The sequence below is a fragment of the Accipiter gentilis genome, chromosome 20 (assembly GCF_929443795.1).
Source record: "Accipiter gentilis chromosome 20, bAccGen1.1, whole genome shotgun sequence".
Lineage (NCBI taxonomy): Eukaryota > Metazoa > Chordata > Aves > Accipitriformes > Accipitridae > Astur > Astur gentilis.
Window position 1 is genome coordinate 23,304,615 of NC_064899.1, and position 26,070 is coordinate 23,330,684.

The 26,070-nt window shown below is 43.4% G+C and overlaps 2 protein-coding genes across 5 annotated transcripts in view; one reads left to right on the top strand and one right to left on the bottom strand.

Moving 5' to 3' along the window:
- The window catches only part of GPLD1 (glycosylphosphatidylinositol specific phospholipase D1), a 489,207-nt gene that overhangs the window by 333,808 nt on the left and 129,329 nt on the right, over positions 1 to 26,070 (bottom strand). The gene's annotated exons all lie outside the window — the stretch shown is intronic.
- NRSN1 (neurensin 1) overlaps positions 20,279 to 26,070 on the top strand; it is a 677,204-nt gene continuing 671,412 nt past the window's right edge. For both annotated transcript variants that reach the window (XR_007508896.1, XM_049823699.1), the window contains exons 1-2: positions 20,279 to 20,465; positions 25,286 to 25,483. Coding sequence is in view for 1 of the 2 variants with exons in the window: in XM_049823699.1 (XP_049679656.1) it covers positions 25,295 to 25,483 (189 nt within the window). In the remaining variant the exon portion in view is untranslated. The remainder of the gene's footprint in view (positions 20,466 to 25,285; positions 25,484 to 26,070) is intronic.

Below are 26,070 nucleotides of genomic sequence, written 5' to 3' on the forward strand. Positions count from 1 at the left end.
ATAAGGTTTCTACATCTTATATCCCAAATACTAGCAGAACTATGTGGGATTTAAATTATATTGGGAAATCAACACTGCACAGCAGCACCAGGATCAAAGGAACGTGCAAGAAGCTTGATGGTTTTGGGGGGTTGTTTTTTGTTGTTGTTGTTTTGGGGTTGTTTGTTGGGGTCTTGGGGGGGAGGATGGGGGGCAGTGTTTTGGTGTTTTTAATCTTCTTCCTCAAATGCGTTGTCCTCATCTCAGCCAAGACAGCTGCTCACATCAGTGAAGCTGCCTGGGTATTGTAGTACTCCCAAGATGACACACTCCATGCTGCATACAAATGTGATTATATATATATAGGCAGCATGCTCCTGCAGGGGTGAATTAGGGACACACACTCACTCTGTATTGCCTATGGAGAACGACATGGGGTTTTTTTTCATTCTAGCACTGTGAGCTTAAGAGTCATGGCTCCTAGATGATTAGGATGACAGCCATACATTTGCTTTTAGGCTGGGAGCATTATTTCCTCCCACCTTCCCTAGTTACAGCATATATACACTGAATATTTCTGTACCATACAATGCCATTACAGCTTCACAGCTCTTCCACAGTTACAAGACCATCCTGACCCAAACACAATTATTGCTGTCCCTTCTTTTCTGCCTCCTGCCCTTTTTCCATGATTGTTTTCTGTTCGATATGAATTTCCTTCCATCAGTGCCCATGGTAACATCCATAGAAATAGCAGCAGGCTAGACACTGGCCATGAACAGCTCCCTAACCATGGAAACCTGCCAACATTTATCACAAATATAATAAGATGCGCCACAGAAGCAAAAAGCATAACAGCACTTTGTATACTCTCTTGCACATTCTTGACACATTGTGGTAGCCAGAGCAATTTGTGAACACGGTGAACTGCCTGTCTGGCCCTTTTACATTTATAAGCATATGGATGCACCTTAATGGCACGTTCAAATATTCCAGGACTATAAATTGAACTAAATAGCTACCTTTACATTAGCCATCAAATAATACCTTGAGTCACCATGCTGTCAGAGATGCTATTGTGATAAAGATGTACAACACACGGTCTGCCTCATGCTGAAAGAAACACTGAAACTGTTTTACACTGGAAAATTTTGAAGATGTGCAATGAATATTTAAAATTTGCAGCAATTAGAGATATGGCTTTTGGATATGGGGTGTTGGTTGGATTTCTTTTTAAGTAACTTCTGTTACGAGATTGTGATGGGGGGAGGGGGGGGGATGATATGATTAGGTTTACAATGGTGAATCAGAATAAGTAGCAGACCCAGGCTTATTTGGAAAGCAATCAAACTATATTTAGACTGGAAGAAGTTGAATGCAATAAAACAGATACACACGCTGTTAGGAAGTTCCACACAGGGACAGAGAAACTTTCAGCATGCAGCAGAGAAGCGGTCCATCTAGACCTGCATGGAAATCAAGTCCAGCACTATATGCACTTTAGAGAAAAGCACAAGGAAGTCCACACCTGGCTGCCATGTGATGCTCAAGTACTCAGGTTTTCCTCTCCTTCAAACAATTTAAGATCACTTATGCCCCAGAGCACAGAGGCTCACATCCCTTATTTAACAACCAAGTTCAGATTCTCAGCCGCTGTTTAACATCCCTTGCCTTTAGGTTACATATTTTCATCTGAATGCTTTCCACTATCACTTGGAATGCTTGGTCACCTGTAAAAATGCTTCTCCTTTCCAAATACTTGTCAATTTGCAGGCTATAAGCCTGTGGACACACCAAGCCTTGCACAAAAGTTTCTAACATGGAGGCTTGCTAATGGCTGTATTTTAGCATTTCTGTATACAGGACTGCTTACCAGAACATGGAGATGATTATCATAATTGACAATACCATTGATAATTACGAGGCTTTGTTTTCAGCTCCCCAAAACCTGCAAGATCTAACGTGTTCTGTATAATCCAAGATATGAATTTAAACTGGTGTATTATAGCAGCTTAACAGCTGCACATGTGCACACACACCTAAGCCAACACTTCCCCATCAGAGCATCCTCACATAGGGTTGTATGGATCTACCTACATCTGTATAATTGTATCCATGTGACCAACAGCAGTACTTCTTTTATAGGGGGATTCGGTCCTTCACCTCCAAAATCCCAAGTTAATATTAACTTCTTTCCAAGTCCTGCTCTGAACGCCTGAAGCTGCCTACTCCTTCTCTCACATATCCAGCGAAGAGGCTTATAGACTCAGCCCAGCTAAGCTAGGGTAGCACTGCCAGCTTCCAGATTGCACTTTGCCACATCAGCCTCCTGACCCCTCCTTCAGTCCATGGGGCCAAGAAAAAGGTCCGTAGGCAGAACTGAATGAACACACAAAGGTGGAATCACAGTACCTAACAAGGTGTTGTGAGAAGCAGCCAGTCCCCACTCAGGCTGCAGCAGGAGTCGGGGGACTTTCCATCAAAAAAAAGCGAGGTGCCACCATTTAGCCAATCCACAGCATCTTGTCTCACTTGAAGAGACACTCACTTCCTCAGTGTTTTTTTTCAGCACACGTAACTTCTAATTTGGGCATGAAAAACTCTAACACACCACCTCAGAAAGGTTGTCTGCTCCCCTCCAGACCATGTACAAGCAGAGTTTAGCATGAAAGTGAACTGATAGAGAGGACTGCAATAGCAGAACAGTAGTTTCACTTGTATTATTAGTCTTGCAGAGTCAGTCAGCTTTCATACTCCTGTAAGATTGCAGGACTATTGTGCTTTGTTGGCAATTCAATATTCTCGGGTATTTTTTCTCCGAGTCATTCCTAACGGCCTCTGACTCACTAAGGAGGGCTAAATACAACTTCTACTTCATTCACCGTTATTACAACTGTGGGAGGAAAGCAAGCAGAGCGCCAGCACAGGGGTCCTAACCATACCACCCCCTCAACTCGCAAGCTTAACATAAACCACATTGGTTTCCTCCAAATGCTCAATGAGTTAGGCACCACCATCCTAGAAATAGTTGTAGAATCAGTATTATCAAGCAAACTGCAAAAAGTGGTATGTCTGTAGTTTCTAGCACTTCATTACTTTCTGTCCGGGTAATGAAGCTGAACCTTTTCACACAACTGCAGCAATTTTCCTGATGTAGCCTAAAGACTCAAAGAACATGATATTTCTTTAGGAGTTAAAGGGGGGTTAATATCCAAGTACAATTTAAGGGTTATAATTAAAATTTCGCTTTCATGTTTTTCTAAGAAACTAGTCTCAGGATTTTAAAGAACAAGCAGATGAGAGAGATTTTTACTAACAAAGACGCAATATCAAGACAGAAATTAATTCTCTACGCTACCATCCCCAAGAACAGAAAATAGCAATAAAGGGAAACCGAGAATGTCATTGTAGGGCTTGAGGGAGAAGGCCTTATGATTATATTTTTCAAAACTAGCAATGGAATTGAAAGTGATCCTAATGATTTAAATACCTCAAAAAGACAGAGAAAAAGCACTGTTCTCTCTGGGTTTCTGTAAAAACAGCATCCTTGGAATGAGAGTGGAAGATTCCTCCTTGATATTTCTTCTCAAAAGCTGCTGGGAATTCAATGCAATTCCTAAAAAAAAAAGTGTATTTTTTATATATGTAAAGGCAAACACGTAAAATAGCACCTCTTTTTGACCATATGGACTTGGATTTTTATGTAATAATTTATGTAAACCAAGTAAATTACAAGTTCTTGATATATGGGTGTAGCCTGCAACCTGCCCTTTCATCAGGTTTATGCTGCATGCATTTGTTTTAATTTTAGAAAGTTGTCCACTTTACCTTGAACCCAAGAAGAAGCTATCACGTGGATAATTGATTTTAGTTCCTTTCTTAATTTTCTTTCCAGTGAATACAGCAGGAGCGTGTGCCCCTTTGACTTTCAGAATACAAAATTCCAAGTTAACCCCTTTCCTATTAACACCCTTTCCGTTAAAAGCATCTTTGATAGAAACAGTCAGGGGTTGAGGCTGACTCAGGTACACATAAGACCAATTAATCACCAAGAACACAGAGGCTACCAACACAAATGACTTTGATGGAGAATGTGCACACTTCTTACCATGCAGCTGAACCGTGCTGCAAACTGCCAGGGACAGAGACAGCATGGTTTATGCTACAGAAAGTGAGGGTGTTGCTGTATGAGAAAGAAAGCTTAAACCCAGCCCCAAAGCCATTCAGACTAAGCTGTGGCTAGTATTTCCACGGCCTCCAACGCCTTCGGAACAGCGTTCTAACCCAAAGTACCCATAGCATCTACCGTCACTGCAACATCCATTGCTTGATTTTTGGCATCTTTTATCCCAAAGGCATCCCAGCTGTAGAACACCTTCATGCCCACAAAACCAGTGCCTTACTTTTCCTTTGCTGAGGAAAACTACATTCTCACCTCACTTTTAAAGCTTGTCTCAAAGTTGTCTTCACAGTGATTGGGGCAGTGCACTGCCAGATTCTGGTGCCAATCTTAAATTTTAAAAAGGGCATAGATCTGTATCCACTTGCACTTACTAGAATTCCCATCCTTCCTCTATCATCTGTTTGATAAGTGGGAAGCCAGTTGCTTATAGCATATAAAGCAGGCGAGCAAGCACGGCTTTTGAGGGGACTGGTGTAATACGGCCTTCTGTCAGTGGGTTTGTTCAAGACCTGCTTCCAAATTCCATTTGTATTGTTCTAGACATCTCCCAGATAAGGGCCAAAGCAAGGTACAATTCCCTGCTTCACAGGGAGTCAGTGTGCAAGAGGTCATGGTGTGCTCTCAGAACATCATCCATCCTTCTACAGGTCCAGTAAGCACCAAAAGCCCCACGCTTTACACAGTGAAGCTGTGTGTGACTTCATTTCTTATGGTAGAGGTTTCTAAGCTCAAAATCAGAAGAATACAGATTTTTAAGTTTCACTTCTGCATCACAAAGCCTACCCAACTTCACTGGAAGGAGATGCACAAAAACCGACACAGCAGGGGAGGGGCTAGGGGAGAGTGGCAAAGAGCAGAGATACTTAGAAGAAATCCTTCTGCCAAACAGAATATGCACTTGTAAGAAATCAGTACAAGGAAGTAATCGAGTCCAACCTCTCTCACATGTGAAGATCTGAGAAAAAGGACAGAAGCCTTGCTCGCTAGCTTCAGATTCCTCCCAAGCCCTCTCCCCACAGCAAGCAGTTTGCAGAACTGGAAACCATTCACGCTGTGTTGGAAACAAGTAATCTTCTGATGCAGAGGGTCTGAGAGGGTTGGCAAGCTTTACATAGAAGTGCTGAGCAAGTTGTATGCGTGTACTGAAATGCAGAGGATATGTGGTATTAGGACGGCATTGGTGATGATGATGATAGCTGTCAGTGAGGCAACGGAAAAACAAGAGAAGCAAAGGTCACAAGCTTTAAATATTAACATGCTTAAACATCAATCAACTCAAGAAAATCTTTGCAGTAAGCAGAGAAATGATCTCATTGCAGGAAAGATGTCTCTAAAAGCCGACTAACCAGCAGAGCAGGATGATCATCTTATAGTAAACAGGGTATTTTCAAAACCAGCCCAGTCTGAACAGGAGCCGTAGCGTCCTTGGCAGATCTGCTAACAGCCACTGTGAGAAGCACGTGAGAAAGTTTTTTCAGAAGGCACCTATGAGGCGTAAGAATCAATGGATGTTAACCTTTTTACAGGCCATGGTTCATATATCAGTTTATGCTAGTACATGGGACTGAGAACCTCAGACCAGACCTATTTAGGCACCTGTACCACTAGGAAGGACTGGGTCCAAGGAGGCGGAGGTGGATCTCAAGGGGCTAGAGCAGCCTGTTGAGATATTCAGCACTTATGAATTCCATTTTCAGAAAACACAGGAACAATTTATGCTCAAATTCAGGGCTCTTCAGTCATTGTTTTAAAACCTTGGAAGGCCTCATACTCAGATTTCTCAGGGGTATTTTAAGTATTTAAATCTCATTATCATGTAGGGGCTTTCACAGATCAGCACGTCAGCGTATAATTCAGGGGATTTTCAGGCATGCCTTTCTCCCATTGGCTCCTGTAGGAGTTGATCATAAAAAAAGAAATGTAGGACAGGACTAATTACAGAATAAAACCTGACAGAGGTGGTCTATCTTAAGGAATTTCTTTGGAATAACAATTTTAAGAACAACTATATTTAACTGTATAACTGAATTCACAGTTAAAAAAAAATAGTCCCTATTATTCAAGACAAACTCTTGCTGTGCAGTATGTCTTGCTCTCTGCAGTGTTAGCCGGCAGTTGATTATCCCCATTTCTGTAGCAGTCTTGAAATCTTATGCCCCAACTTCAGTCACTTTTTTTAAACAGAGCACAATTCCTGCACGCTTCCTTTGAAGGGCATATTTCTGAAAGCTTTAGTTTTACTACCTCTGAATCTCCAACACACTCTTTCTGGACATTTCAAGACTAAACACAAGAATTCAGCAATGCCTCAACATTGCCAAGAGGAACATCACCTTTGTACACAACCGTCCTGTTTAGAAGCTTTGGAATGCTGTCTCCCCTATGCAAGAGCAACATATTGATGATTAGTTACGTTCATAGTCTCTGTTAGCTCTTTTCCAGGTCCTCTATTTCTATTTCCCCTTTGGCTTTCTTCAACCATTTTAAAAATTAGGCCTCACACTTACACTTTCCCTGTTCTCTGAGATGTTACCCATCGTCTAATAGTCCTTATGAGGTAGCTGCTAACAGTACCAGGCCTGCTTTGGCTCACTCTTTCACCACCCCAGAATGAACATGTGCCAGTTTGAAGGAACTTGATTTAACCTTTTGAAAAGCACCCTTATGAAAATCACTGCTTAGAACAGAGTTATTCAATGGGATTGCAATGGGGCATCTACCAAGATGCAATTGCAACTCATACAAATATGCTCAAGCCAGGTTATCTGGCTCAGTTTCCATGTTCCTACCAAGGCTCATTGGCACCTGCTTCATGGTTCTGAGACTAGGTCTTAAGTGATCACGTCTAAACATTCCTCCTGATGTACAAACACTACAATATTTAGCTCCCAGATTCTCCAGCAGATACCTCCTGAACCATTGAAAACAGGATCTTTCATGTTAGCCCAGGTGAGATCTGTAGTAAAGTCTGAACACCACAAAACACAAGTAGGAGGGGGACTAGTCCACAGTGTTTATATATTCTCCCCTCATGTGTCTAGGGGAGAAGAAAAGTTAACACAACTCAGTAAATGTGTTTTCAAAAGAACCCCATGTTTATTACATGTCATTATAAGATTTATAAATGTGTAGGCCTTTAAATGTATTTGCCCACATCACTGAAAATTCAAGCACGCAGAATCTAAGAACAGAAACCAAAGACAGAGGAAAGCAATGAGAAATGCCACATTGTGACCTTACCACCTGAGGAAGGTGTTAATGCCTAACGAAGACATCTCTGTGGTAATCCAGTTAGCTCTTAAAATGCAATTATAACTTCACAGCAGCCTGGACCAGATAATTTACAACTCCAATACTTCCAGGATTCAGGCAGAATCTTGGTGCAATTAAGCAATTTATTTCTTGATTAGCAATGAATTTAACAAGCACAGGTGACATGGAAGAAAATATGTAAGTGTAGGCTTTTGAAAAGTGAGCCAATTAAGGAGTTAATTATTTTATTAATTTACGGAGTGAGTTGTACTCAGCTAGTGTCAGACCAGGAACCTTTTGCAAGTATCTTAAGGAGGGAAAGGTGACCCTCTCTGCGCAACTGGTAAAGAAGTCGAACCTGCAAAGGCCTCAAGTGGCAAATCATCCTCTGGCTACACATAGCCAATACTTCATCAAATAAAATGGGGTTGGAGCCCTTCAAGGCTTCTTCCAATACACCCTGACCATGAGGACTATTTTCTCCAGCCACAGCTGATTGCTAAGCTCTTCTAGGCTCAGAGCTGAGAGAAAGTCAAGTTCCTCCAGATTCAGACAGAAGATCTGGATGCAAACACAGGAGCAGCAGAAGGGGGATGTCCCAGAACAAATGACTCTGGAGCAAAAACCTGGAATTTCATTACTGTCCTCCATGGCCACATCTGTACTAGTGAACCAGCCAGGGTGCAGGTATGAGCACTGTCTCGTGACAGCACTTGTTGTCATGCTGCCTGACCCCATTTTGGCCCACGTCACCCAGACAATGCAAGGACACGGTCACAGAGTATGTTTCTCATATGCAGCATGAATGGTGGGGAAAAGTAGGGACAGACATGCATGTAGCCCTACAGGCAGAAGCCATGCGAGGCCAAGTTGCCCTCAAGACCACAGTAAAGGGCCTGGTCTATTTTATTTACTGATAGACATGTACCTTATGGAAGTACTGGTAACTGCAGAGACAATGGTTTCTGTTTCTACGAGATGCCAAGTACTATAAAAATTCTAACAGTTTCCTTGGTCTAAAAAAAGCCTAACATTCTTTTTATTTTTGACACAGATGAGTCAGCAGATAGGAAAGTCAGTTCCCAAATATAGCACCTTACGCCAGAGGACACAGCAAGAAGAAAATTTGATTAGGCCTCCTCCCTCACACAGATCACAGTAATACGTTGCTTGTGATGAGCCCCATCAGCCAAACAGCATTGCCCATCACCAGCCCTTCCTTAAAAGGTCCCTAAAGTATTCCAACAGTAAGCAAAAGAAAAGAGTATTTTGCTTGATATCTGACATGGTTAAGACTACTTGGGGTACCCAGCTGGAACAGGAACAGTGACCAAATGGGTAGCTATCTGTATAGTCACACTCTACCCAATTTTAGGCAAGTCTCCTCCTAAAAGCATCTTCTCTGGATCATCTTTATCTTTCCCTGGCAAAGGCTTCTTGGATAGGCACTCCAGACAAGATACTTATTATTATATATGCTGCTCCGCAGCAACACCGTGTGCTGAAAATTTTGTTAAACTACAGGTCTGTTCCAACTGTTGGCTGTTTTTCAGTGTTGTGAGACATAACAATCCCATAGCAGTCCAAAAGCAAGTCCCTGGCTTGCCACCTTTTTCTGAAGCAATACTCAGAAAATCCAGTCACCTTGAAACACAAGCCTCTCTGCAAGATGAAGAATATTGCAATGTGATTCAAATTTCAGAGAATTTCTGGCTTTATGGCCACAGGTCCCAGAAGATTATATTCACCACAGTTTTACCAACTTCAAGCAGAGCTATATCAATTTACTCCACAGAGGGATATGATGCAAATTAGTACTTCTGGAGTCCTCCCTGATGAAACACCTGTGAAAAAATTATGATGTTTGTAAGAGTTAGCTACAAAGATTCTGGCATCAAATTTCCTTTTTCTTGCATTTGCCCAGAAATCATAACTTACAGAGTTTTTGATACATCATTATCTTTGTAACTTGTTTGGTATTCTTACATATTTCTCCTTAAAAACACAAAGGTGAAATTACCTTCATTAATATCTGAAAGCAGTTTTTGTGTAAGGGGCTATACAACGTAGGCAGTTTCTTCTTTCGCAAGGTGTCTGCATACCAGGAAAGGGAATATTCTTATGAATACAAAAATGCAACCACCAGACCCTAAAACTTGTATTGTAGAACTGCTTTTTGAACATAAATATCAGGTAAATTGTGTAAGTCATAGTGTAAAGTGAACTTCATTTCTAAGTGCACCCCAAATACTGTGTAAACTGCTGTGTCTCACTGGAATACAGCAACATGTTTGAACAGAAGTGTGGTTTAACAAAATTTCCTGTAACATTCAGTGTTGGTACTAAGCAAAGAAGAACTAGATTTTAGCAATAGAATTTAATAAGCCTACATAATGCTGAACATAAATCATGCCATCTACAATAACCACCACCTCAGATAACCTTGATGAAGCTGTCAGCTGTATTCCACTCCCTAACTCATTGCCTGGTCTAAGAACATAAAAATCTTGAGATATGTTCATGAATTTCAAAAGGATTTGAGCCTTCAATTTTGGCCATTGTTTCTCATGCCTTCAGGATAAAGTTTATACCTTTCCCTAAAGCTGTAATGTTGCCAATATGTAATGAGAAATCACTACAATATACAAAGGCAAACAACCAGATAATTTAGCAAATTATAGGTTGATTCAGGCCTCCAAATCCATGGGTATCAAACCACTTAGCCCTGTTTCTATCACTGCCTCTCTATTCATTTCCAGTCTTACCTCACTTAAAATATACCGGACACTGAGCATATTTATATGCCAACTGATTGTTCTGCAGAAGGATGGAATGGATTTTTGAGGGATGTGTGTTAAGATACCCAAAAGGCTAAGAAATAAGACCACATAGCTGCATCTCCTTCCATTTTGCACTGCCAAGTCACCGAGTACATTATCTGTAGCTACTTGTTGAGCTAATTGTCTACCGTGAGGTATGAACGCATTGTTGGCAAGACATCTTCCTTCTTGGGAAGTACATTAACTACCTCAATGTCACACACAGTTCAGGATGTTCTCAGATGAAAGAACAGTGGGTACGAGAACCCACTACCTCAAAAATGTGCCCTTAATAAATGAAGCAATCAAAACAGTCATCAGACCAAATGCCAAGAACAGGTTCTCCTCCCACACAACCCCCCCCAGGGTCACAGAGCACAGCACCCCATACCTCTTGCAAAATGCATTTGGGACCTGTTAAATAAAAGATGCAGACCAACAGGCAACGTTCTAGAGACAGAAGACACCAGAAGTCTATAAAATATCTGGTCCAATTAAACAATAACTGATAGCAAAATCTGCTTTGTCTTGGCACTAATGGATTTCAGTACAGTTTTTCCCTAATTTTCATCATAGTTTCCAAGACTGGGATCACAGAGAAACAGGCAAAAAGTATAATAGAAGAATGCCCACACATTACTAAAGCAAACAGATACACACAGCAAAGAGCAAGTTCTTCGCTGGTCTTTCTATATCAACTTTTTCCCCATCAATAAGAGCACAGCATGAATGTAATTAACATACAAGGGTAATAAGAGTCAAAACAAACTGGATCTCAAGAGAGGAAAACATAGCAGCAGCAGATGGAGGCAGCAGTAAACATTACAGATGCTGGCAAGACCCAGTTCTCTCCTCTGGCATTTCTGAAGAAATATTTATTCAGAATTACACATATGTATATAATGGTCAACTTCCAATGCAAGCATTAGCTCTTGAGGGGTACCATTGTCAAGTGCACAAACTCAGCGTAGAAGTACATGAAATTACATCCAACTCATACAATTAGTGGATGAGCTTCCTTCCCTCCAGCACTCTCAGGGGCAAAGCTTATTCTTGAAAATAACTTTACTTTTATTTTTCAACATGTAATTTAAGCCAAAGCTTGAGAAGCTAATTAGTAGTCATTACACACACCAAAGAACGCAAAGTGCTGGTACTATCTCACACTCACCACTTTGCTGATCTACAGTCGTTCTAGTGACTTTACCAAGAAAGAAGTTGAGCTTCTCACCCCCCTCATAGCCCAGGCAACACATGTGAGTGAACCTCATTATAATGCACTCCTGAAGCTGGGTTTAAATAGGGTAATAGATTAAATACCTATTAACTGGAAGTCAAAGGGCACAAGAGTGTTAATCATGCATTCAGGAGGCCCTTGAGCCATTGTGGCAGCAGGTTTTAATTGGGTTTTCTGTTGAGGCAATTACTCCTTTGTGATTTATGATGAGAAAAAACCAGTCTTATTTTCAAATGGTAATTCATTATCTAGCATAAGCTTAATAAAAAAAAAAGAAAAACAAAACCACAACCACCAACACCCTACTCTGGATAACACAAAAAGTCTGAAGAAACTACCTGACCTCTCAGCCAAAGAAAGTCTGGAAGACCTCCTCGCACCACTTTATGTAGTAATTCTAAAAGCTTTATGGTAAACTGTCTCAGTACAGCAGGTACTAGAGGCATTTGAAAATGCCCCTAGCCTAAGGCTTGAAGGAATCTGAGACTGAGGAGTGCTACAGGGCTGTTCTTCCACATAACTGCATTGAAATCGCATTTAGATGATTGCTACAACAGTCAGGCAAGAAGTCAAACATCTCGGCAAAACACTTTTATCACCCCCATCCATAAAATTAAGGTTCAGACAGAGAGATCCTCAGGTCTTATTCAGCACAGCCACCTAAACTGAGGGAGCGCTTACTGCTGAGTCAGCGGTCAAATGGGAACTCCATCGACATTATAGGGAACTTTGCCTTTGACTTCAATGGAGCTACACTATTGCCCAATAGGTAATAAGAGGTGTTACTCTCTTTTAAGATAATACTGAAAAGCACAAAAGTGTCTTATCTTCTGCATAATTCAGGCTTTATGATTTCAGACTTCTGAATGAAGCCTGTCATTTCTTGTGGACTGAGGCATCTTCCAAAAAGACTGCTAATCTTGATTAAGAAATAGAACAGAGAAGAATCTAACAAAATCCTAGTCAAATTGTTAAAACAATTAGTTAGCCTTAGAGTTAGAATAATGTTCCTCATTTCTAGCCTGCATTAGCACTGCATTAGTTTTGAACCCCTTTATCACAATACCTTATTTTCTCTTAGATTACAGTCATTAACTACCAGAAATTGCCTCTACTACAACAGCCACAGTGTTGATTACAGCAATGCAAATGCTATAAATCAACTAAAAAGCCTCCCCTATAAAAGCCACAGTCTAGTTCAATGTCGTTAAACAGATTATGACCAAGATACACCTTTACAACAGCAAGATCATTTAACCACTGGAATAAGTAACCAAGGAAGTCATTATCCCTGCTATAACTGCAGAAACAAAGGACTGGTTGCAAAACATGAACATTTATTTCAGACTGACACAAAATGAGATGGTTTGTTTCATTTTGGGACTATTCCATTTCTTTGTCTCACCTTTTCTTTCTCTGTCTTGGTGCATTTATTAAAGAAAACCAAACCACTATTTTAAATGGAAGAGTCAAAGGATTAAGTTTCAAAATAGAAATACTTTGACATTTCAAATGTCACTTAAAATATTTCATTTTGAATAGTGCTTTATCAACATGGCTTTTTCCAAATCTTTCCTTTCTCCTTCTATTTTTTGTTTTCTCCACTGAACCAAATAAAAAAAAATATTTCCTTTTCCCAACCCTCCAGCAACTCTTTTTTTTCAGTGAATTTACAATCTGTCAAAATAAAATTATGTGTTCATTTATGTAATTGGTAAAAATAATTCAAAAATTTGGAGAACAGAATTATTGCCCTTGGTTATGAGAGATGCTGAATAGAAAAGTATAATGGCACCTTTCAGCCTTGAAATTGATAACATAAGCAAAGAGAACTAGAGAATTTTCTTTGAATGCCAGGTATATCAATCATGAATGGAAGATGCTAGTTTTTCCACTTCCAGCTGCAGAGCCTTCGGATTGCATTCAAAACCCATAAAGCTAGCTAACTAAGAAGGTGTAGCTGCGGACCCAGTGAAAGTTCCAAGCTATGTCACTACCCACCAAACCATGTCAGTGACATCACGATCATCTTATCAGCAAGCAAAAAATGATTGGGACATTAATGCACTGTAGAGTGTGAAGTGCTAAAAAAATTACACATATTGATTTCCTCAGATTAAAAAAAAAAAAAAAAAAAAAAAGACACTCAAATGTATTATTTAGGCAACCAATCTCCTTGGTTTCAAAGGGCTTAGCTCTCTTCAGTGAGATACCATTGCCTGAATAAGTAGATCCCAAAGCAGGTTTGAACATCTGGGCCTTAGTCTTCAATCTTTTCTGCACAAAACACCTGGAGCAAGCAGCTGTTCTGAGTATGCTGTTACACAAGGGCATAGAATGAAAAAGTGACTGACTTCCCAGCTAAAAAATCATTCTGCAGACATACCTGGAATGTGATTCCCTTTCACAGTGAATTAAGACCACAACCCATTGCAGCAGTTGCCAAAAGCAAAAGTAGATTCCAAAAGCAGTGGGACTCCTGAGTTCACAAAGGAAGGTTCATTAACGGCTTTTAAACACGAAGAAGTGGCTATGACTTCCCCTAGTCCCTAAGTCCCTAGGCTGCATGCTGTCAGAAGCTAAGTGCTTAGAGAACCTGATGTGATTGCCCTGGTTTTATAATCTTTCCACATGCGCCTGCAACTGGCCACCATCGGACACAGGTGGCTAGAAGGACACAGGACTGCCAAGTACTCTTAACTGATCCCTGACTTCAAAGAAATTACTCCTCTTTCAACCCTTAGGCAGCTAGCATATAATAGCATACAACACCAAGCAAGCAAACAGCAGGAAGGAGACAGTAAAACAGATTTTGTTATGGAACACGTGTGCTATTTCCTCATGAAGTCTGCACACAACTGTTATTCTACTTTGTTCAAATAAACGAGTGATAATTACTCTTTCTTTGTAAGCAAAACAATATTAGTCAAGATAAGTGCAGGTAATTCATCCTTGGGGAGCAACAAAAAACAATTACTTTTTTTTTTTGTGGCAATGCAAAAACCAACTTTAGAAAAGGTCCTCTGATGAATTAGCTCCACCAAGCACAGAGCACCACACTCCCAGTGAAATATGGTTATAGAAATCAAAAGGGTTTTTAAAATCTATAGGCAGTCTATAAGCAGAAGATTTACATCAACCAATTTGTCCCTGTGACATCTTCACAAAGGCAGCAATGTTTTAAATGTCCTGCATGCAAGTCTGAGTATAATGTCGAAAGGATGGTATTTGTACTGGAACCTTGCTGGTTTATACATCAAAGAGCACACAGTTACTCTTCTCACTCTCAGGTGTCCACGAGAGTGGAACCAGTCTGCCTATGATTGTTGCCTATTTACTTTTGAACATCATCGATTAATTAAAGTGGAAAATGTCATCACAGAAATTCAATTATTTTTTAGCTCAGAAATAATAGAGTATGTTCGGCGGTCTCAAGGGTACTTGCCTGTAATCTCACCAGTCCCATGCCCTCTGAAAGTGCATCAGGGTCGAAGGTGGAACCAAATGTTTACTGGACTGGCTAGAAAGAAGATAACATTTCCCTTGTGTCTCTGTTCAAACACCCTGGACAGATTTGACACATTTATTTTATCATAACATCTATAAATCATGTGCATGAACCGTGTGTACTCTCCTCAGTGAGCTTCGTAGCAATACAGGTGCTGTCTTCGGGTTGCAATTGGATACAGGTTCTCTTGAAAGTAAATATATAGTTGGTTGCAAAAGCTGAGATGGTGTTCATCTAATCCTTCTCACCGCTCTCAGGGAAGGAATTGTTTGGAGAGACACTCGCATTGTTAAAATCCAGCAGTGTTTTCTGAACAAGAAATATAGATTAACAGACAATTGATCACAGCCTGGCAATTGGCACTTGCTATAGGGGCTAATTACATTACAAATACAGTGTGATTACACTGCTTTAGGCAACAAATGCAAGTAACTCCTCCAACCAGAAGAAGCCTTTGCACATTTCTGGATGCCTTTTGCATCCTTCAGACAACGCGGTTCCTGCCTGATAACAGCCACTCGAAGACATTGCCAATACACATGGGCAATAGCAACACGATGGTGTCATCCTTCCCATCTTTGCCCTTATAATCAAAATATGCCTTTTAAAACTCTGTTAACATTGATTACTCTGTATTCGTGTACTACCTTCACTCTGCCATGTTGTTAATGTTCAGATTATACATACAGGTATATGAGAGACCAACCACAGATTGGTATAAATCAGTTTATAAACTGCATTCTAACTTACATTATAAACTTACAATGGCTGCTTTATAAAAGCCATCCAGTTTATCAAAAGCTGATAGGAAGCAGTATAAGTACTTCTGCGAGAGTGATCAGCCAGCTAAAATGTGAAGACTCCATGGCATTTTGAGAGCAGCTATTAATGTTACCCTCATGACCCTCAGCATTCACAGTACAGGTCAAGTTTTCAGATGCTCCCATTTCCCTGTGGGCACAAAAACACTGAAGAACTTGGCATGTGGAGCATCTTTAGCAACCTCCCCTACGGGAACAGAAAGCGCAGGCATGCAAGAGTTACTGAAAGATGCTTTGGTTCACCTTTTTCCTCACAGGCACAGGAGACGGGAATACAGCAGAGAGAAACTCATCTGATGTGGCCTAACCCACTCAAGCACAGTAACTCATGCACGTGGCAGCCACAATTCAGTATGCCTGGAAACTTGGCCCTGGCTGGCTGTCCCACTGGGAGCCGAGCACTCTTGAAAGTCTGCCCGTGACAGGGGTGCTCAGCACTTGAACGTATCTTACACCACGTCTCCTCTTGAGAAAACTGAATTTCTTAGACTGATTCTGAATAGTTTCCAGCCCACCCCCCCCACCTGCCCTTGACTTTGAATTACGCTTCCCTTGAGAAACCGAATTTTAGAAATTAACCCAAACTCCTAGGCACTGATTTTCATAGGCAGTGTATTTTAAAACAACACAGCCGTCTAGCGGTAGTAGTAGCTGCTGCAAATAAAATACTCACTGCTGCACACATTTGCTGTCCAACGCTTGACAAATCTAGAAAATGGTGGTTTTGACATTTTGCCATTTCATTCGGATCCAAATTAAGGCTTTTCACCTCTAAACCCCACAGACACACTGCATCTACAAAGCTTATTTGGAAACAACCAGACCTAAGAGGACGTGAGTCTCTTATTGAACGCTGGAAACACAAATGTGGTGAATGGAGGTAGTCTCTGAGTGAAGATGGATCACTGGATTACTTCTAATTCCTCCTGCCTATGCCTCTTTGCCCAGCATCCCCTCACAGGCAAATGTTCACTCCCTCATACAAGCTCCCTGGTGTTGCCACGTCTTCAATCACTTGTCTATGTGCATTTCAGATTAGACAGTTCCCAGATATTCCCTGGTATCATAATATTCAAATTCACCAGCACCAACAAGAATGAAAAGGAGAACTAACAATTCCTAGCCCATGTATTTTCAGGATGAGATAGAAAAAAAGCACCTAGATTTATGATTTCGATTGTCAAGAAAGCATATTCTGTACTTCTGGCTCAGAGGACAAGAAAAAAATCTATATACAAAGATGGTGATGGCAGAATATGACAAATTATCACAATTAATTGTTTTTGCTACCTAGAACATTTTGAAGAAAGCACTGGGAAATACAGTAATATTGGAAAAACAAGTAGCCAAGCACAGTTTTCTAGACAATATCAACAGTGAAATCACTTTGGATCAAACAGGAATGGAGCAGCTGGCAGTATCTGTCTAGAGTCTGAAAAAAACACCCCTTCCATTCATAAACCACCCTCTGCAACAGAAGTTTTGAAGAATAAAATACTCCTTATAATATACCTTCTCTGGCTACGTGATTCAAGCCAGTATGCAGAGCAAATGGCAGTTTGAGAAACTGCTACCTTTCCCCTCACAGCCTCCTCCAATCATTTTGAACTGCCATAGTGGCAGCAGAAAGAGCCCCAGAAAAGCACTACAGCCCTGACCTGACCTCTGCCTTTTTTTGCCCCATTCCTCCCCAGTATTTCTGCCCATGTAGGGGCACCGCCTGAATGGCAGCCACAGCTCCTGGAGGAGAAGACTCGAAGCCAGAAGCAGGACAAACGACAGCTATTAGCTGCTGTTCCTCACGGCCCCCTTCAGCCACTTCGGCAGTAGAAGGAGCTCTCCCACCTCTCTTCTGCTGCCCTGTAAAGTGTGGAAGATGGGTGGGAACACCTTTAGATGCCCAAGCTGCTCCTTGTGGCTCTGTGTCACCTCAAGGTTTTCCGAGAAGTGGGGGTGTTACGGGCCTTGCTCTCCAGCTGAAGGTGAGCCGGGGACTAGGAAGGGAAGGGCAGGCAACGGTGTCAATAACGTCACTACAGCAAAACTATTCAGGCCACGGCTTTCTGTGACATGTGAAACAGAAGAAGAGCCTCTGGAAGCTTGCCATCGCCGTTAAGCAAACAGGGACAGACATCTGCAACTCAGTGAACATGAATCTCATACCAATTGCTGCATTTTGCTACAAGAGAAGCGTGTTTTCCAGAAGCTGTAATTTCTCCTATTCAGCACAAGCTCCCAGAAGCTAACTAAGCTGCGTTCATCAAACTGGCTGATATAATCACTTCACCTCTCAGTAAGAGAGAAGCCTGTAAACTCTATGGCAACCAACACCACCACCTACAGAAGTTCTTGACAGTACAGGATTTTTTCCTCGGCATGGTCACTGCTGTCCATCACAAACCTTTAGCACAGCAGGTGGAAGATAAGGAAAGCACTAGGCTTGGGTTCCCTCTCCACAAGGGAAAAAAAGAAAATCAAGTTAACAACAACTACAGCTTGAGGTAGGACATTACACTTGCTCTCCATGCCACTCCCAGCTGAAGCCTTCAGGATAAACACAGTCTAAGTTTTGTGAAAGCTGAGAACTGAGGAGAAACTTAACTTTGGAAATTCCTTCATATAACAGCAGCTCACATCCTGAGTCACACCATGACCTGTAGGTCCTGGTATTCTAAAACATCTTTGCATTGATGTTATTGATTTCAAGGCTAAAGAGGACATTGACACTCTTCCCTTCCACTCCTCTCATCACCAAGCTCAGCTATACTTCAAGAACAGCTCTGGTCTCAGCTTGAGTTTACAGTTTTCTTAATGCACTAAGAGTGTGCTAAAAGCAACTTCTGAGATTATCAATGGTTAACCTTCAGGGTTGTTAATTTGGAGTTCACAGATCATTCTTAGTGTTACTGCAAAGGTCCCTATTGCTACAACACTAATTTGTCTTGGTTCACTGAGCATATTACTTCTGTGTCAGGAAACAAAATTGTACTGGGCCAACACAGGTATTTCATATTCCTTTTATTTATTCCCTTTGTCAGTAGGTAAGTAATCAAAAGAAACTAGCTTTGTGAATAGAGAGAGGACAGCTCATGTAGATTAATTGCTTTTTCTATAGAAGACATCTTCCTGATCAGGGATAACGCAGCTTTCAGTCCTAACTGTCATATTACATGTAAATCTGGTGTGAGTCTTACAGGACAATCCATCAGGAAATCTCTTTTAAGACTGATGCTCTATCCCGCTTTTCACCCATTTATCACTTCACTGTATTTTCCTGGTTTTTCACAAATAATTGTCAGTTTATTACCTTGTTAGTTGACTTGGGCTGGCGTGTGCCAAGCACTCCCTGAATAGCATACTGCTGGGGAAGTAGCCCTGCTCAGGTCCGGGGAACCACTTTTGGCATCACTCGTTACTTGAAGCAAGAAAGGCGTAACAGCTTTGGAAGCATAGGATGAAGTCCACTGAAACCAGCGTTTCTTCCTCCAAATGTAATCCCTCAAGAGCAAGTAAGCTCTTTTTAAATAGCTATTTTTATGATTCCTAGTTTGCAACTGCCCAAACTTACTGTCCTCATCAAACGCAGGTTTTTTTCAAAGGAGCTTGAGCATTGCTATTAATGAAACCACGGTTAATCTCGCCGCCTTCTTCATGTACTATAGTGATTTAAGCCCTTTAAAAAGACCTTGTTTTTCCTTTGGCTAATACTACCCCGTTTTGCTTTAACGCACTTCCATTTTTCCTGCATGCAACGATACCCTATTTCTGTCCGAATTTCAGTACAGAGCATTGAAATGACTCTTTAGCATTCTTGCCCTTCGCGTTCTCGTTTTCAGAGGAATCACATATTGCCACTTTGCCGGATACATTTTACCATCTCCAGCTCTCAGCGCCTTGCCATGCTCTCTAACCCTTCCGTCGCTAACTTCCTTAATTCCCCAAACTTTCTTACTTTTAAGTCTTTTCCCCACCGACCAGCCAACCCGTTGCTCTCAGGCCAGGCCCAAGAGGCTGACACTTGGCCCTCAAGTCTCCGAAAAATCCCGCTGGGCCTCCTGGTGATTGACGATATTCCCTCAAACCCCCCTGGATCTCAGCGCCTTATTCTTTGCAGCTCATAAATCACTTTTTTTTGGTGACGTCTATGCCCTCGACCGGACAAATAACGCGGCACCGAGTGTCCCCATTTTTCAAGGCTGGTTGAAAGTGTGGGGGGAAGCTGACGGTGGCCATTAGAGACCCGGCCCACGGCCCCCTCCTGCTCCCACCACCCACGGAGGACACCCCGCTGGTGGGAGGGAGGTCACCCCGGTGGTGGTGGTGAGGTCTGAGGGGATTCTCCTCACCGCTGCCCTGAGGGGGAAGCCCAGGCCCGGCATTCCTCCCCCGGGGAGCCACCCGCGGGGTGTGTGGGGGGGGGGGGGGGGCAGCGGCGGGGCCAAGCGCGTCCCGCCGCCCCTCTGTGGCGGCTGTGGCGGCGGCTGCATTGCGCAGGCACGGAGCGGCGGCGAGCGGCGCTCCGGGCCGTACATAATACGTGGTTGTCTGGGGCCGTGCGCGGCGCAGAGCGGAGATGGGACCGGGGCGGGAGAGCCGCAGCTAGCGCCGCCGCCGCTGCTGCGGTTGCTCGGAACCGGCTGAGGGGGGGGAGCGGTAGGAGGGACAGGTAAACCCGCTGCCGGTCTCCTCGGCAAACTTGGGCTCGGTACTTCGGTGTGTGTGGGGGCTTCTGTCACCGTCCGTGCCCTCACGGTGGGAGAGGACGCGGGGGGGGGGGGGTATGGAGCGGAGCTTCCAGCCGAGAGGAAGGTGGCGGCCCCGGGGCGGGCTCTCCTCACAGCCCTCGGGGCTGCCGGCGCCGGGCGGGGAGGGGGGGGTGAGGATGGCCGGTCGGTCTGTGTGTGTCCCCCGGGGAGGAGAAGGGCCTGCCGGCTCTCCCGCTGCACGGCGGGGGGGGCACAGGAGTCACCCCGGCCGCCCTCAGCGGGGAGGACCCGGTCCCTCAGCCCCGTGTGAGGGCAAAGGCGCCGGGCAGGAACCGCGGGCTCGCCTCGGCTTCGGCGGACCTGGGTCAGGCCGAGTTGGGCTGCTCCTCCACGACAGGTAGCTCTGAGGCATCGCCGAGGCCGGCTGGGAGGCTGCTGTGGGAGACAGGGGGTTTACGGCGGTGTTCGCTCCTGACAGGGGGTCTCGCTTTTCCGTGGGTGAAGGCGGGAAGGGTGGCCCCTCTCACAGAAAGGGGCCAAAGCGCGCGAATATGGAGGAGGGAGAGGGGGGCTTCACCTGCGCGAAGCCATCGGGGTTCGTGGCTCGCGTTTGGCGGCCGTGCGGTGTCGCGGAGCGATGCCGTGTCCTTACTTGCTTTGCCCTGCCTTTCAGGTGCCAATTCCTCGTGTTTTGTTGGTTTTTTTTTTTAAATGCGTCCAACCCTTCAGTAAGGAAGCAAAGGAGTTGGGCAATCTACTGGGTAATTTTTCTTGGAGCTTGCTCGTCTTTTAATCTGCCTGCTCACCAATCCAGTCACATCTCCCCAGATCGGTGGAGAATAGTAAAGCTCAAAGTAAACAGGACAGCTTTTGCCATGGAAACAAAAGTTGCTAGGGGATGGATTGCTACTACGCAGTGGTGTGCTCTGAAGCTGCGATCATACATCCCACGTGTTCCTTGGCACCTTGGGTTTAGGCACTGAAAAACTTTTAATGATTGAACCGCTTCCTGCGGCCTGGATGCATGTTCTAAACTCGTGTGTAACACAGATTTGGGTAACTGTGTCTCTCTTTAGCAAAAGTTTCCCAACATTTCAGCATTTAGTTTCTCAGCCACGAAGGTGAGACATGCAGATATGCTTCGACACTGGAGAGATCATAGCCACTGCAGTATTTATTCATGCAATGTAAATTGATGCTGTGACACACGTTTCCTTCTTATTTATGAACTGTTTTCTCCCACCATAGATTGCCTCAGTTCCTCTGCCCCGTGTGTAAGTAGCAAGAACAACATCATTATGTTTACATTGCAGCTGAGAAGAGAGACCATCTTAGGCCCAATTACCAGGCTGCTTCAGTGAGTCATATAGGGCTGGGAAGCTGCCTTCTCTTCCCTCTAAGGGACGAGATATTTTGCAAAAGATAGGAAATTACTTATAAGTGGAAGAGTCCGAGCATAAAAAAAACATTCAGTAGGACTAATATGCAGTCTTGAAAGGAATTAATGATGCTGGCAGTCCTTTTTTCTTTCCCCCCCCCCCCCCCTTCCATTTTAAAAGGTTGTACTACTTGATGCTATCACAACTCTTTCAAGCAAAAGATCATTCTTTTGTTTTCTATTCCACCTCCCAGCTCTTACTTATCATTTTGATCATATGCCTGACCAAAACCACCTATTAGCATTTTAGATTTCTAAAGAAAAAGGATCTTTGTATAATGTAAGCGATTCCAGGCTGTGGGGTTCTTACAGGCAATTCTTCATCAAGCTGTTAGAAACACTACACCCTCCTTTCTCTCTCTTGACTAAACCTACAGACAGTGCAGTGAATGCAAGATAGCGTTTATATGGCTTTCTGTAAGATTACATTGAGTTTTCTTAATTGCAATAAGGACAGGTGCTGCTTCACACTTGGCAATGTGCTTCACCTGCTTTCTGAAGAAACTAAAGAAGCTCTAAAATTTTCTCCTGGTGGCAGCCGGAGTAATGCAAGTGAGCTTTGGCAGGCCACATTACCTGGTCATGGTAGGGCTAGCCCTTCCCTGTGTTGACCTTATGGAGTCACTTACACCTGGAGAAAATACCTCCTTTTCTGTTCATTATGTGAGCCTAAATAGGCTTACCTGAATGACTTAAGTTGGCAAGGAGTTAAGCATAATGTATTTAAGGAGGTACGGTTGATGTGAGAATAAAGACCTAAGTAAGTACCCAAGAGAGCGAGTCTCTGCAGGGCTTAGGTTGGCCTCTTTCTTCTCTTTCTGATGTGGGAGATGGAGCATTTGCTCACTCATAACCAAAAGATGTGTTGAGGGATATGGACATAAACCGTTCTTATCCCTAAGGTATAGGCTGTGGGACTCTGTGTGTGAGGGCTGGGGCAGCTGTGGTAAACTGCATCATTGCTTCATCCTCTCTTTGCACCCTGAGGTATTTTTATGAGGTGGGCAGAACTCTGGTTTTGTGAGAACTCTTCAGTGCTTGTCCTGTGGAAGATGGCAGCTAGCTGTTGAAGAAATGGTGGCAGTGAGAAAAGAGGACTTCTTTTGCTCTCTTTTCGGGTAGGGAATAAACAGCAGGAGGGACTCCCAAGCGAACAGAAGGAGCTCTTTTGCAAAAGAACAAACAGGCTCCAAAAGTAGAATAACTTCCAGCATTTCCCCACAAGATCTGGACAAGAGTCCAGATTATATACTTATATCCATACTGCTTTTTTTTTTTATTACTTCAAAAAGTAATAGCGTTCAAAAGCTCATAGCATTGTAAAAGAGCACAACGCTTTTTTTTTTTTTTTTTTTTCCCAATATATTAACTATAGTGGGAAATGTCAGTATTAGCAACATTCAACTTGACATGGGCTGGCCCTGGTGCCCGGCTCTCCCTCCTCACCTGGTGAGCAGCTGGTGGTGTCCAGGAGTTTCCTGCTGTCTCAAGGTCTCCGTGCACCCTGCCTGTTTCTCTACCTTGCCTGGGAAGGCCAGCACATTGAGCATGCTCCAGAGGGCACTGATGCTGTACCTCCAGCATAGAGTAAGCCCGTCCACAGAGTCAGAGCGCGCTTCTTTGGTTTCCTGATGCTTTACCATGGCTGATGTGGAAAAGGGAAACTTGCAGGGGATGCAAAGGCAGTTCTGGGTTCAAAGAAGGGGCTCCTGCCATAAGCTGTGCCTGGCGCTACCCCTGCTGCTCTGTGAAGCTCAGCCACCAGCACTGTTCCCCCCTCTCCTGGAGGGAGTGCTGGCCCTTGCTAGGATACCCATCATCACGCGGGCCTCCTTTTTCGCAGAAGTCATGACTGAGTGGGAGCCTTGAAGCATCATCACGAGTTGCAAGAGAGAGATATTTGCGGTTACGAGATGCTGAGATCATGAAATTGTAAACTAAACACATATATTAGATATGCAAAATAAATAAAACTCAAGATTACTGGGTTTTATAAAGAGGAAAAAGCAAACCCCTCTATCCCTAGGCTAAGAACACAATCGGATTCCAAAGGGCTGGAAGATCACTGTTCCACCAGCGGTGATTTTGGAGCCAGCCAAGAGCTTCATTCAGACTGTTGCCATTCCCAATCGATACTTTCTGGCTTTGGCTTAATTTAAATGCAGCAGTGTTTGTTTTTCTTGCATGCTCCAGTATTTCATGCCCAGCAAGATCACCCATTCCTTAAGGGCTGTAGGGCTGCAAAACTGGGAGATCATAGCTGCCATGAGCATGTCAAACCTCCCTTCCCTCTAAGCAAAATTGCTGTAGCAATCAGATGAACTGCTCAAAGCTGATATAAATTGAGCTGTGACATTCAGATGCAAGTCCTGATTAACAGTTCCCTTCAGACTAAGACTTTTTGAACTTCTTTAAAGAAAAGTCAGTCAGCTTAAGTAACATTGACCTGTTGCTCAAGTTTTTTAGGGGCTAGTATTACTTCAATGGATTCAGTAGCATTGCACCTGTGCAAGCAAGTTCAGGCCTAGGACCTGCATGGTTAAATACAAATCTTGTGTGTTAGGAAATCTTCCATGAAGTGGAAAGGTTAGGGAACATTGTTGGTAGTTTTCTTAGCAGGCAAAATTGGGATTTTGTTACAGTCAGCAGGAGCTTGGGCATTGACTTTTCCAAGGGGGCAGTGGTTTGCCACAAGTTTAGTATTTCCACTTCACTCTCTTCAGTGAGCAGGTTGGTGCTGTTATGGCGTTCCATCTTTTTCATTTTTAGTTACCCATAGTTAAGTACAGGATATGTACCGTTTCAATCTGTCTGGGACTTACTTTGCCTCTCTTTCTCATGACTATGAATGTTCTATCAATGCTTAGTCCTGCCCTTCAAAAGCTCAGGCAAAAACATTAAAAAAAAACCTTGCCCAGCAGTTTGGAAAGTTTCTGAGGTTGCAAACTCTGGTTAACTAATGGAAACAGTCTGGATGAGAGGCAACATGAGCCCCTGAGGGATGCTTGCTTTTGTTACCTGATGTACTCTGCTTTTTTCAATCTCCATGGAAACGCAGTAGCGTGCAAGTGTGAAAGATGGGGAGTGGGCACCCTGCATATGGGAGGGAATGTTCCCTGCAGCACCTTCAGGCTGTGCGGCGCAAGATGCCGAGTGCCTTGGGTTCGCTTGAGCCGAGTCACTGCATGCAACTCTACCAGGCTCATTTATTGGTTTGGAAAAAGGTGAAGGAAAGGTCTCTCCTGGGCTGCTTTTCTTCATGTCATCCGGGGAGTTTGTAGCCAGCTTTTCTCTCCCATCATGTTGATAACGATCTGCTTTGCATAAAACCTCTGGTTGCAGGTAGGAAGGATGAGCTCCTATGCTGACATCTGCGGGTCCAAGCATGCGCAGGGCAGCACCGAGGGAGGGTACCAACGCTATGGAGTTCGGTCCTACCTGCATCAGTTTTATGAGGACTGCACAGCTTCAATTTGGGAGTATGAGGATGATTTTCAGATCCAGAGATCGCCTAGTAGGTGGAGCTCTGCATTCTGGAAGGTACTGTCTGTTGCTGTTTACTGGAGAGAGAAACTCCCATTTCAAGACTTTCCCATATAACTAATGGCTTTAGGTATTCACCCAGAAAGGCCTTCTGTTGCTCAGTTTTCCCTGATGTGACTGAATAACCGTCTGAAAGCAGGGTGCTCTTACTGAGATACCAAAGGGAGTTCTGGGGTCTTTGGATCATCTAGTTTCTCTGTCATGAGCAGCCATGTCACTGAAACATCAAAGTCTTGTCTGGGAAACCCCACCCGTAGCTTGAAAGTGTAGTTGACCTCTGCACCCACAATAGTGCTGCCAGGTTATTGGGAATAGGACTGGTAGGTTAATAGCAGTAACTCTGGGACTGTGTGACCTAGGGATCAAGAAAACCGCAAGATCCCCATTAAGGTTGGGGAACTTGACAGACCTGAAGAACACCAGAAGTCAGAAGGGGCCTCTGAGGCCATCTAGTCCAACGCCTCTGCTTTGACAGCAGGGCCATTCTGTGTGAACCAAATTTTGCACTTACACTTGAAATGTGCTGGAAGTATTCTGTGCTCTGTTCACGGCAATAGCATCTTCCTTCTAATCCCTGCAAAGGA